We start from the raw sequence: 13995 nt of genomic DNA on the forward strand, positions 1-13995 counted from the left end.
AAGAACCACTTGAAACCCTAATCAAACGCAGGAAATGGGGCTGGATTGGACACACCCTGAGAAAACCATCCTCCAACACAACCAGGCAGGCCTTAACCTGGAACCCACAGGGGAAGAGAAAGCCAGGAAGACCCAGAAACAGCTGGAGAAGGTCTGTCGAGGCGGATCTCAAGGAAGAAAGAACATCATGGAAGGAAGCAGAGAAAATCGCCCAACACCGAACCAGCTGGAGTGATTTCATGAATGACCTATGCTCCCCAAAGAGCAAAAGGGTTTAAGTCAAGTAAGTAAGTCATCCCCTTAACAATTGTGTGTATTGAGCTGTACTGTATACCCATTCTGCAATCTGTTAATAAAGTTTATCAATCAATCAATCAATCAATCAATCGATTCCCGCTTGGGGACCAGGTTTCCATGATGCCAGGTACCCAGGTGGGGTATCTCCCAGGCCTTTCTGTGTGGAGTTTGCATGTTCTCCCCGTGCTCGCAAGCCCCCCCCCCCCCAGATAAGAGAAACCCAATGGAAAAACATGCACAACAGATCGCTGACGCTGTCGCATCCCTGACGAAGACGGGCAGGAGCACTTGGACCGGTCCCCGGGGCGCAGTACCTCGCCGACGCCCTGTCTGCTCCCGGCTGCCCTTGGGGGAAAGGACGACGGGATGGGTTAAGAGCAGAGCTCAATCGCATCGGCGACCCTGAGAAAGACATTTGCATGTGTGTGTATTCCTGTGTGTGCCGCCCATTGCATGGCGTTGTGTCGTCGAAAGTCAAGTTAGACCGCGCTCACAATAATTAACACTGGGTGCTGCAATCCCGAAGATATAAGTAGAAAAAAGCAGGAAGCCGGACCAGCACTCTCAGGTTTTGACAATTTTAATCGCAGCCGGATACAACAGACATGTTTCAGAACAGGTGTTCCTTCTTCAGTGTTAATGGCTGTGTGTGTGCCGTGTGTGTGCCGCCCGTTAATGTCGTTGTGTCGTTGCATGCCGAATAAAGACCTCTCTAAAGAGGTCCTGCATTATTATTATTATATAGTGGACGGTCAGACATTCCTAGTAGTTCTTGAGTTCTGCAGCCGTTAGTTCACAAGTTTGATTCCTACTTCTCTGGTTTCTGGCTTTGGGAGAGAGTAGCTCATGTTCATCACAACCAGGGGTGTAGCTCCAGATTCTGGGCCCCATGAAAGAATGTATTTGTAGGCCCCCAGTGTAATTTTTTTTGGCAATTTTTTTATTGATGAAAACGCATAATATGGTTTTTACCTATACATTCGGATCAGCAGTTCAGCACCTGCACTGTTGGTGGGTGAGCCTAGTAAAGGATGTCGCATTGCGTTCATCTTCAATGAATGGACCAATGCAATAGTCTACCAAAGCCCCCCCTCTCTCTCTATATATCTCACACACACACACACACACACACACACACACACACACACACACACACACACACACACACACACACACACACACACACACACACACACACACACACACACACACACACACACTTCAGAAACAAAAATAGTATCAATGAGAGCATCAATAATACACCTGAGTGATGTCTAGTAAAAAAAAAAAAAAAAAATTTTTTTTGGGGCCCCCCCTCAGTGCTGGGCCCTTGGAATCATCCTAAGCTACCCCCCCCCCCAGCTACGCCCCTGATCACAACTATTGATCGAACTATTATAAAATTGTTTTTATTTGAGTGGTGTAGCCCTTTAAGACATTTAAGGACTACAACAACCACAAGCCCCGCGCGTCTTTTGATTGGGCGACGGGAAGGCGATAGTTGACGTGGCACTGATGAGTCCGCGCAGACTCAGAAAGCGTCTCGCCCGGCACGGCAGGAAGATGGTGGCCGTCAAAATGCAGTCGTGTGTGTTGTTGTCAGTTTTACTTTTGAACGTGTACTACAGTTGTGTCTCCTCTTTGTACTTTCACATAGGGGAGACGGAGAAGAAATGTTTTATAGAAGAGATTCCGGACGAAACGATGATCATTGGTGAGTGAGTGGGCGGCAAGTTAATAAATAAACCGAAGGCCAACGTTTATCTCGCTAACTTGAGCTAATATATGGTTATGTAGGCTAACGTTAATCGGTTAGCTTGTAAGCTGGTTAGCTGCTTCACAATAATGTAGTACAACACGCGTCTTGTTCACGGTCCCCCTGTTTGACCTGGTGGTAGGAAAGTGGGTGAGATGTCGTGGTGGTTTACTTGCTTCCTTGTCCCTTAACTCTGCCGGCTCCTACACGTCACCTTTTGAGAAGAGCTGTCAAACAGGGTCATGCTTATTCTGTAACGTCTGCTGACTTTATTAACAAGAAGTAGTGAGAGTAGTTATGTGTGCCGGAGTGCTGTGGCTTGTGCTTCTAGCAAAACGTGCAAGGAAGTGAGTTTGTATTGATTGATTGGAAATTGTATTAACAGATTGCAGAATGGGTACAATAATACAGTACAGCTCAATAATACACACAATTGAGGGGATGCAGACCAGAGAAAGACTTTCGTCTTGTATACATCAGGGTCCCCCATTTTCAATTCATCATAAACATCATGTCACACAGTTGTAACATGTCTAGTAGTGGATGTGTTCTGGTAGACATTTGTCTGGTTATTATAAGACAGCAGTAAACCGGCCAGGGGGGGGGGGGGGGGGGGGGTGTCTCTAGCTGCTTCCGGATTAACTCAGCCTCTCCTCTATTGCCCCCCCCCCAGGACGCGTCGGAAGCTACTGTTTTGTGCAGGGTGTACTTGTGCAGGGTGCATTGTGAAATAGATCAGCAGCCAACGCTCTTACTTCTATATATAAATCTATGAGCAACCATCATGATAGTGTTGTGGGACATTTTTGTCTTGTGTGATACGTTTGTGTGAGCTGCTTTGGTAGGCGATCATCAAACATTGTTCTTCTGAGATACTGCTAAAGACGATGAAAGAATCCATAAGTTTAACTGACAAGATTGTCACTTGTTGTGGGTCTTTATTGCTTGTGTGTGTGGATCGCCATTAGCTGCTTCCAACTATGCCGATGATGGTCTTCCTGGGGGTCCATGGAAACAGATACTCGTAAAAACATAAAACAAACAAGAACTAAACATTGAAGCTGATGGATTGATTGAAAACTTTATTAACAGATTGCAGAATGGGTACAATACACTACAGCGCAGTACACACAAAACACAATTGTTAAGGGGATGCAGACCAGAGAAATACTTTAGTCTTGTTTACAATCAGGGTCCCCCATTTTCAATTCATCATGACATTTATGACGTACACGACATACAGATATACAGTACTGTTACATCCAGCCATTTATGACATACAAGATGGAAGATGTACAAATATACAGTACTGTTTAAGAGACGGAGATCATAAAAGAAAATGTATACATTCGAGGGGGAAGAAACTGTACATTGGAGGGAGGTGGGGGGGGTTTGGACATTTAGCTACTTATGATTTTACGATTAGTAATGGAATAAGCCAAACAAAATGCAGACAAAGGAAGAACTTAAAAACAGAGAAAAATATCAAATCAAACAAGTGTTTGATTAGTTTATAGTTAAACAACTACATTTAAACAAGGAGCTGATCAATGTGTAGTCTAGAAAACAAGGTTGATCGGATGGGCCCAACAACATGAGCACCAGATTGGATAATGGATCAGACATTATATGTGAACTGGAGTTTAATCTTTATGTTGTGTTACCATTGTATTGTTTGTATATTATGTCTTTAAAGTCCTTGGTGCATTTTGATTTGATTAGATTCAAATGTATTGTTGTCACTATACAGCACAAGTACAGTGCAATGAAAATAAGTTTGGCATCCAACCACAGTGCAAATGTAACAGTAAAGTGCGATAGTAATATACACTAAGTTATATGTAGGGATGCGTACTGTTCAAATTTGAACCGATACGGTACCGGTACCCAACGGTACCTTTTTTCGGTACTTTAGTCTCTAAAAATGTAATCTACCTACCTCAGTTGTAAAAAAAAAATCCAAACTTCAAATAACCACATTTTCGACTGTTTTCGGCTTGCCATTGCCCAGACTGCTTTGTTGTTGAATCAAGTCAAATCCTAGGTAAGCGTATATTGTGCGTGTGAACGTTGACATGAAAATAAAATAAAAATAATAATATATATATTTTTAAACGGTATCTCACGTGAATCCATACTCGGTAGTACCGACGTGTTTTGGTAAGTACCTTTTAAAAGTACAGAATTCGGTACCCATCCCTACTTATATGCAATTATAGTAATATAATTAAACTGTGTATGGAATATATAAATCAGTACTACTGAGTAGGGGTGGGAATCACCAGTTTCATCATGATACGATACGATATCGATTCTTTGGACAACGATACGATATTTGCCGATATCACAAAGTCTCTCACGATACAATACGATTAGATTAGATTCAGGTGCCTGCAATCGATATGAGATGATATCATATGCCCATTTAACACAATCAGTAACATTTAGATCAACTAAAAAACGGTAACGAAAATATCATTTGACATTTGTATTTTTGAGCTCTTCCAGACATTTAAAGGAAAATCAATCTATTGTTTTTAATACAAATAGACCTCCTGTTCACTGTAAAGTGCCACGTTTTGATATATTGAGCTTTAAACTTTAAGCTCCATTTTTTGGAACTCAAAACTCACAACCTAAAACCCCTCCCTACCTCCCTCTCCCAAACCGTTCCTACAACAATTTGTTGATGTTGCATGATCATGTATAGGCCTACATTTATTATGTATTATATTGTTTATGTTTAAATAACATTTAAACATCAAACTCCTCTGACCTCATCTGGTCTTTCCAAAGACGCGCGCACACACACACACAGAAAGGGAGAATGCTATGCTGTAACGTCTACACACACGGAGCTACTGCTGTTGTTCTTGGGCGGATATGAGACTCGCCACAGGATTTTCAAAATAAGAGTATCGATATGAATCGATCTTATTACATTGCATCGATCCGATTCGATCGTTGATAATTACATCGATGTATCGATCTGGATCGATGTATCGTCCCACCCCTACTACTGAGTAATAGTCCTATGGCATATATAAATCAGTACTACTGGGTAATAGTCCTAATCAGATGTATACACTGTACAGAGTTGTAGTATTAATATGTACAGTGATACAGGTATAAAGACTGTAGTCATACTGACCAGCAGCGTAACTAACTAGTAAGGGATATGTACAGATATACTGTAGATATAGTATCGGATATATGTAAAAATATATGTAGTACATGACTATATTAACTCTCTCACTCCCTTTTATCTCTATCTATCGACAGGAAACTACCGGACACAGCTGTATGACAAGCAGAAAGAAGAGTACCTGCCAGCAACACAAGGCTTGGGGATGTTTGTGGAAGTCAAGGACCCTGATGAGAAGGTAGCCATTGGCCCATGCCATACTGCTGTACCCGCCATTACGGCTCTACAGTCGCCCCACAAAACATTTCCTCGCCCTAGTTTGGGGGGAAACTTTGAAAATGGATTATCACAACAACAAAAAAAGCATGTCTATTTTAGGTTAGTTAGGTTCATAAACAATGTTTTAAGGTGAAAAGTTAAACTATGAGGAGATCTGGCGTTCACTCTGTAATGCCGTCAAACATTGTGCGTATTGTTGGATTTGAGTGGGGATTGGGGAGGTATTTGTATTGCAACCCCTCCCGTACACCCACTCACATTCAAGCCTCACATCAAAGCGGAACAAAGAAATGTGAACAAAGCGCAGTACCAAGTGGGGCTCTTTCACCTACAGGTTGCTTTACAGAATGCTATCTTTAACACGTGGACAGCAGCTGCGCCTGTCTGTCACATGACTGTTTTAGAATTTTAGAATCCCAATAACTTGGAGACAAAAAGAAGAAGATTGAACTCCCTCCTTCCTTGACATTTCCTGAAAGTGTGTTATTTAAACATCTGCAATGTTAGAATTTAGAAAGAAATACAGAAAAAATCCCTTGACTGCAGTGTTTTCTGCCTCCCCTCGCCTCTCCCCCTGCCTCTCTCCCTGCCCTCTCCTCTCCCTTGTTCACTGAGAGCTCAAAGGAGGACTGATGCGCGCTGATCGTGTCAAAACAACTCAGCCAGTGTTTCTTGATTGCCCACTCTGTGACTTTTGTCTCTTTGACAAAAGGTTTGCAAATGTTTCGTGGATAAAACAATACAAAGTTACTGTGATGCAGCAGGGACATGTAAATGTTTAGTAGAAGCTACAGCTGTTTGCAACGCTCCACCACCCCTCTCTCATCTCCTCGGTCTCTTCTGCCTCTCATCTCCCTTTCCTGCACTTAGAGCAGCTTTCATTGACGTGCCAATTCCAGGAATATGATTTATTTACCATCATTTATCTGTTCAAAAGTTATCGTGAGTTGCCACGGTATGACAAATGCAAATGCAGTTACTGGTAACTCGAGGTGTTGCAGAGATATTGAGGAACGAGGCAAATCGTGTGGCTTTTTTTCACTTTTCTCCAGACACACATCGTTCCAAAAGTTCTTAAAGGTTTTTCCACTGTTCCAAATTAAGAAAACAATATGCCAAATAGCCCTTATATATGAGGAATTCATTATTCATTCATAGACTTAAGAAACTACATCTTTAACGCCAGTTTGTAGCAGAGACTGCAGATATATATATATTTCGCAAATGCACAAATGCATTTCGTTCCACCTATTCTATTCAAACTATCCACAATATAACCATCATGCTTAGACTTCTGCTCAGAAAATCACACAAATATTAAGGGAAGCCTACATATATAGATTCTGCAGGAGAAACGCACGCAGAAGGCCAGGGAGGGGAGGCGACCTTGTTCTGTCAGATTGTTTGCATGAAAAGGACACATGGGAGGCAGGGCTTTAATCTGTCCGCTTGTTTGACCGCTCCGCATTCCAAATAAGGGCAGTAAGCCTGCTGTTCTAGAGTTAATGATTGGCCAACATCACCCACTACAGTGTGGGGGGGGGGGGGGATGTTCAGACAAAAAAACACTTTGAATTGGAGTTATGTCATTTATTTACAATGTCTTATATCCTTTCCTACTACTACTAGCCCAACCTCGCTTAACATAGCCTATGTAAAGTTACGTATCAACCTCAGGAAAAAGGGTACACAATGTACGTTATGTTATAGCCATAAGTAATATTATTTACTACATATTGTATAAGTAATATACAGCGTGATCGGGGTGGGTCACTTGGTCTAGTGGTGAGTGCACAGATACAAAATGGAAATATATATATATAAATAAATAACTTAACGTACATTATGTACCTTTTTTCCTGTGGTCAATTAAGTACTTTGTTTATGTTTTCTGATGAAACCGTGTTACTACTTGAGGTGCACTTGAGACAAGAACCCTCAAAAGTTGACCCATCATCATTTTCCAACTAACTAAGGTTCATAATAGAACCTTGTGGGTACCAGCTGGGGGTCTGGTGGGTCCCAGGATGAGGGTAGGGGGGAAGTGCTGAAGGTTGCATTGTGTGTGTGTGAGCATGCACACATGCGTTACTTACTTGACTAGATGCTTACTTGGTGGATCCCCCAGCAAAGTAACACCTCTTGTATGGTGTTCAGAGAAGGAACCCTCCACACCTTAGTGACCACGGTCATGTCCACTCATGTCCACACATGTCCACAAAAACAAACATTTCACCCTTCTGTTTTCAAAGAGATTCTTGTCCACACCAACACTGTTGTTTTAGAAAATCTCTCAGTCCACAACAACAACGCAAAAGCATTTGCATGAACTGACCTGAGAATTGTGTGAGAGAATTGTTAGAGAGAAAAATCGTGATTCACATTTTAGCAAGAATCGTGTAGCCCTAGTGATAACCGTACAGCAGCAATGGTAATAGAATCAAATAAAGCAATAGAAGTAGCATGCAATAGCAGCATCGAAAATATAATACTGCATTCTATAATAAAAAAATATATAGTCCAGTGATAATGGTGTGGATATAGTGTGTGTAAAGTGCAGTGTGGATGCAGTAGATTTGATTGTTCTCACGTGTGTGTGTGTGTGTGTGTGTGTGTGTGTGTGTGTGTTTCCCTGCTAGGTGATCCTGTCTCGGCAGTACGGTTCTGAGGGAAGGTTCACCTTCACCTCCCACACGCCTGGAGAACACCAGATCTGCCTGCACTCCAACTCCTCCAAGTTTGCCCTCTTCGCTGGCGGCATGCTTGTATGTGCTAAGTGTTTTCATGTTTCACAGTTGTTGTTGTTGTTGCTGTTAGGCTTCAGTTATTCAGAGTTGATGAGCAAGATACACACTTGGGACACCAGAGGCACGCTTGTGTACGGATTAATCTAGAGTCCGGTTCATAACGTGGCTCGTTGTTAGTTTCTAGGGATGGGAAAAACTCACAAAATAAATTACTATTTGATAGTTACTGGGAACTATTTCAATAGTTTGAATAGTTCACAACATATGATTTTGTTTTTACTTAATAAAACGAACATGACATAATCAAACAAGCGAGCTAGCTAGCTGCTGTCATTGCTAATCATAGATATTTGGGAGTCTGTTATGCTACCTAGTTAGCGAGCTGTACCCAGCATGTTGATCAGCGGTGTAACGGTTCATAGGGTCCCCTCTCAATACACTACACACAGTGTAGTTGCCTGTAAAAACAAGGGAACATCTTTAAAAAAAATATTTAACTATTCAATTATTTGATTATTTAACGAATATAAAATAATCTATGCCCATCCCTAGTTCCCTCCCATAGTCTACACTTATTATATATAAAAAATAAAAAAAATCTAACCCTAACTAACCTTACTGTCATGCACTTGTCCTAATAAACTAACCTACACTGTAGCACTCGACACTTTGATGAACATTGTTACTCAGCTGATAGAGTTGCACCCTTCCTGATGACTTGTCGTACAGAACTTGTAAGTCGCTTTGGATAAAAGCGTCAGCTAAATGACTAAATGTAAATGTAAATTATTACAAGTTAAGAAAGCACAACATACTCTTCACCTCCTCAAAGTAAGATGAAAGCGGGAGCAGTTTCATACATCAGAATTAAAGATGCATTGAATAAGAAGAACTGACTCGGACCGGACAGTCTCTCACCCACTCTCCCCGCTCTAACCTACCCCCCCCCCCCCCCCCCCCCGTAGAGAGTTCACCTGGACATCCAGGTGGGGGAACACACCAACAACTACGCCGAGATCGCTGCTAAGGACAAGCTGACGGAGCTGCAGCTCCGAGTCCGACAGCTGGTGGAGCAGGTCGACCAGATCCAGAAGGAACAGAACTACCAGAGGGTCAGTCCAGCACTCTCTTGTCACTCGTTGCCCACGGCCTGCCTCACCTGTGTGTGTGTGTGTGTGTGTGTGTGTGTGTGTGTGTGTGTGTGTGTGTGTGTGTGTGTGTGTGTGCGTGTGCGTGTCTGCGTCTGCGTCTGCTCTCCCGGCAAGGTTCAGTCTGACCGCCTCCAGCCAAAGTCTAGTTTCCAATCAAATGACAAGTCTTCTTTAAACAAGTCGAGAAGAAACATCGCAATAAATCAAGATAACAAAAAACCCATTATGAAATCCAAAACAACACTCCCAGACATACCCCAGCGAAGGTAAGGAAAAACTCACTTAAAACCTAGCAATAGGGAAAAAGAGAAAGAAGAGGGGGAGAAACCTTAGAAGGGCCGTTCAAGGGGGGGGATCCCCCTTCTTGGATGTCGGTGATAGTAGTAGTGTTATGGATGATCGATGGTTGGAGAATAAAACAGGCGAAATAGTTGGTATGTATGTACATATACGTGTAATAAAACACAAATGTACATGCAATCTAGAGCAGGGGTTCCCAAACTTTTCAGGCCGGGGCCCAGAAAATAAGGCGTCAGAGAGCCGCGGCCCAATGCACATCGTCTGGCTTTTTTTTTCTCTTTTTTTTTTTATGCGACCGATTTTTTAAGCCAAATATCACTTCAATCCTATTAAGTTAGTTCAAGTTAGTTATTCATTTATATGTGCTATTTATGAGAGGGCTAACTTGTTGCAAAATAATAATGATAATAATAATAGCCTCATTAAAATACTATTGTTGCTTCGGTTGTTTTCAGCGTTTTATGTGCATAATCTGTTATTTAGTTTGAAATGTTCGTTGAAATAAGTAGATTTTTCGTTTTTGTTTATTTATTAAGTTAATATAAAACCATATAGTCACATTTTAGAATACTATAGAATAGAATTTTAGAATACAACTAGAAACACTGTCCTGGCCTGCTTCTAAGTTCAGTGGCCTGACAAAAAAAAAAAAAAAAAAAAAATTGTTTTTTTTAAATCATCTCGCGGCCCATCCGTGGCTGCTCGCGGCCCACCTTTGTGTCGCGACCCCGACTTTGGGAACCACTGATCTAGAGGAGCGTCTCCACAGGACCTCGGGAGGACCTCGTGGCTGCAGACCCTCCTCTACATGGGAAGTGAAAGCAGCCGCGCCGCTAGACTCCACCGCTTTGGGTGAGAACGAACCATAAACGGCAACGGCTCGTATTCAACTGCTGTCCCACACAGATGGGACTCTACATGACCGTCAAATGGGCCGTTGTTTTGCCAAAGTTTCTTGCGTCTCTCGTGAGAAAATTATTGTAAACAGGACTGCATTTACCGTATATGGTGCTTTTATCTTAAGCGCTTTACAATGTTCTTCTTCACATTCCCCCGTTCACTCACACATTCACACACCGACGGCGGAGGCGACCATGCGAGGTGCTGCCAAGTGTCTTGCTCAGGGACATTTATGACACATTGCCGGGAGGAGTGGGAACCTTTCGTTTACCAGACGACCGCTCTACCTCCTATGCTAGACGACGGGTGGGGCCGTGTGGCTGCTCTAGCCTGTTTACACAGCCTCCGAAATGAAAAGTTAAACGTCGAGAGGTGGCACGAACGCATACAAAGTCGATTGATAAATCGTCTCCCTTTTTTTTTTTCTTTTTTTTTTTTTTAAATAATAATAAATGTCAACAATGCCACTGTTGAGACGCACTAGCATGTCTTCAGGGAAGTTTTCCTAGTTATCCGCTGTCAAACTGACTTGTGTAAAAAGCGACAAGATTTCTCTTTGCGTTGTATCTGAATGTACAGTCAGTCTATCTGTCTGTCTGTTATTATGTGTGGATAGGAGTCTGGACAGGTGTGTGTGTGTTCACTTATTCCAAGTGTTCCTTTTGTAGATATACATTAGAATGGCTAATTTCTCCAATGCACTCATTTGTGAGCCGAGTTATATACACACACCTTTTGTGCCGTGACTGATCTCAAACTCTCCTGATTGGTTAAAGTGGGAACGGCATACTAGAAAATGTATTTTTTGTTTCCTGCAGAGCTGTGAGAACCAAGTTAATGACCAGACAATCTAAATCGCTGATGGCTGTCGCAAGTGTAGAGCTATTGTTTTAACACGTAGACCACTTGTTTTAACAAACCACAGCACCTTTTAACTAGTTGCAACCTGCAGATGGCAAATTCCCTGCGTTCGTCGGTCACAACCCGGTGCTTTGTGTCTTGTGTTCCAGTACCGCGAGGAGCGCTTCAGGCAGACCAGCGAGAGCACCAACCAGCGGGTGCTGTGGTGGTCCATCGTCCAGACCCTCATCCTGGTGGCCATCGGCTTCTGGCAGATGAGACACCTCAAGAGCTTCTTCGAGGCCAAGAAGCTGGTGTAGAGGGAGAGAGAGAGAGAGAGAGAGAGAGAGACCCCGGGTGGAAACGTCGATGATGCACTTGTTTGTGTGTTTGTCTGTTTTATCGATTCATGCAGTACCCAGGAAACATCGAGTGGGGAGCCCAAGCGGGTGGTTTCTTCCTGTTAAGAGACATGCAAGGCTGGTGAGGCTACAGGATGTCAATTTCGACAGTGCAAAGAAATCTGCCTTGTCCATTTAGATTGAAAAGAGCCTTGTTGATTTTTCCCTTTTTTTTTTAATCACTCGTTCGTGATATTTTGATACGCCCCTCATATTTTGCGGACTACGGGAAATGAGTAATTCTATTTATTTGACAACTTTATGTTTTACCTTTTTGGACAGAGAATGGTTTTATCCCCTAGATTTGAATAGAATGTCATCATCATCATCAGTGTGAGGAATGTTAGTCGTGTTCTTCACCGGTTAAACCACTTCCTTCTTCCGTCGTGTTCATAACTCTATCCCTCTCCCCCCGACATCAGGCTGCGCTGTGGCACTGTGATGTTAAAATCAGAAGGTTTTCTCCCCAAGTATGTACTGAAATGTTTAAAAAAAAAAGTTACTTTTGTTTTGTTTTGTTCTCTCTCCAAATTTAAACCGACTGCCCACTTTATGACTTGCTACTTCTGGTAATGAGTACACAACATGTTACTGGCCAATAGAGATCGTCCTTTGTACAGAGAGCCGTACTTGGAAAATAATAGGTAGGTTCCCGTTGACTTGAGGTTTATTCAACAAACGCAATATAGATTGGCCTGCAAAAACCGGGGGGTGGGGCAGATTGTTACTTGTATGAAGTATACAGCATGGGCCTTGCAGTAGGAAATGGTGAACCCGAACGTGCCCCATAGCATTTGTTGAACAAACGCAGCTCCTTAGGAACCTACCTAATGTTAAAACATTTTTTTTTTTTTTTTTGGTATTATGTGCTAAGCTAGTCTGTTTTTATTTTGTCCAAACTGAATGTATGTTTCCAATTCAATGTACGTCTGTCCAGTTGTTTTAGTCTTCGGGGGTCTATGCGTGTAGTAGGAGAACATCCTGGGTATTCAGAATTCATTTTATTGAAATTATGACTCCTTTTTTTGCCTCGAAAAATGTCCGGTTTTACTTGGGAATCATCTAAATCGACACGAGACAAGAAAAATAACTCATCACTTTGGTACTGTACCGTACACTTTGATCCCCCCCCCCCCCAACATTAAACTTCCATGGCAGTAGTTACTATTGTTCATATAGATACTATGCATTTGTCAACACGAGAGGGGACTTTCATGCCGTACCTTTCTTGCTCAAAACACTGCCAAAGATTTTCCCTTGTTTGGACCAGTGGCTTGGCAAGGGTTCTGGGAGGCCTTGGGGGGGGGGGGGGGGGGGGGGGGTGCTTTGTGTGATGCCTCTGTACTGCATGACCACAAGATCTTTAGCATCGTCAGAGTTCCTTTTTTCTCTTTCCAGTTTTACAATATCTTTTTGTGTTTTGTTCTTTTTCATTTTCTCCGGCAAAACCTCAGGTAGAGTTATGAAGACACTGATTCAACCCCCCGTATGTAAACTTGTCAATTTGTACCGAACTGGATCTATTCTCTTGACACTGATTAAGCCTGAAACCAAGAGACTGAAAGAGTCCTGTGGTCCCTGTCCTTAGCTGTCGTCTTGAGCCACAGTAGCGGGAGACGTTCTCTCTGCGCTGTGAGCCGAGCGTGGCCCAAGTTGCAAAATGCTTATGAAATGCTGTTTGAATGGCAACATAGTTGGGTGCGATGGTGGTATACGTCAGGACATCGGTCTGTGACGTTCATAGAGATGTTTCGCTGACACCCCTGTATTCAGATTGAAGTGCTTTGATAAAGACGAAGATGTATGTTACACAAGTTAAATTAATATGTACAGATATGTTTGGCTATCGTAAAACATTTGGTCTAGAGAAGAAAAGAAAAAAAGGGCAATTGGAAAAAGTTTATTTTTCTCAGTTTCCTCTCTCCCCTGCTCCCAAGAAGATTTTGTCCCTTTTTCGTTGTAAAAAGCTATTTTATCCGTTTTTTTTTTTTGTGGTTATATTTCAGGAGTCTTTTGGACAACATTATTCCTCTGTTTTGCGGTTTTGAATCAGTTTGTGAAGGCTTTGGCTCGGAAGGGGGTTTGATTTTTTTTTTTAGAAAGATACTGTACATGTGAAATCTTGTCAAAATTGCACTCAAAAATAAAGTTTTGTCACATTTGGTTTAACAATTGACCG

At 42.3% G+C, this 13995-nt stretch overlaps 1 protein-coding gene across 1 annotated transcript; it reads left to right on the forward strand.

Annotated features, from left to right (window-relative positions):
• The first annotated feature begins 1842 nt into the window (after positions 1-1842).
• tmed9 (transmembrane p24 trafficking protein 9) lies at positions 1843-13990 on the forward strand. The gene is made up of 5 exons (XM_084332537.1): positions 1843-2011; positions 5336-5436; positions 8117-8242; positions 9190-9336; positions 11586-13990. Exons 1-5 carry the CDS (start codon positions 1861-1863, stop codon positions 11733-11735), a joined length of 675 nt encoding a protein of 224 aa, XP_084188663.1. The 5' UTR covers positions 1843-1860; the 3' UTR covers positions 11736-13990.
• Positions 13991-13995: the final 5 nt, after the last annotated feature.

This window comes from Notolepis coatsorum, assembly GCF_963971535.1.
Source record: "Notolepis coatsorum genome assembly, chromosome: 16".
In the NCBI taxonomy this organism is placed as follows: Eukaryota; Metazoa; Chordata; class Actinopteri; order Aulopiformes; family Paralepididae; genus Notolepis; species Notolepis coatsorum.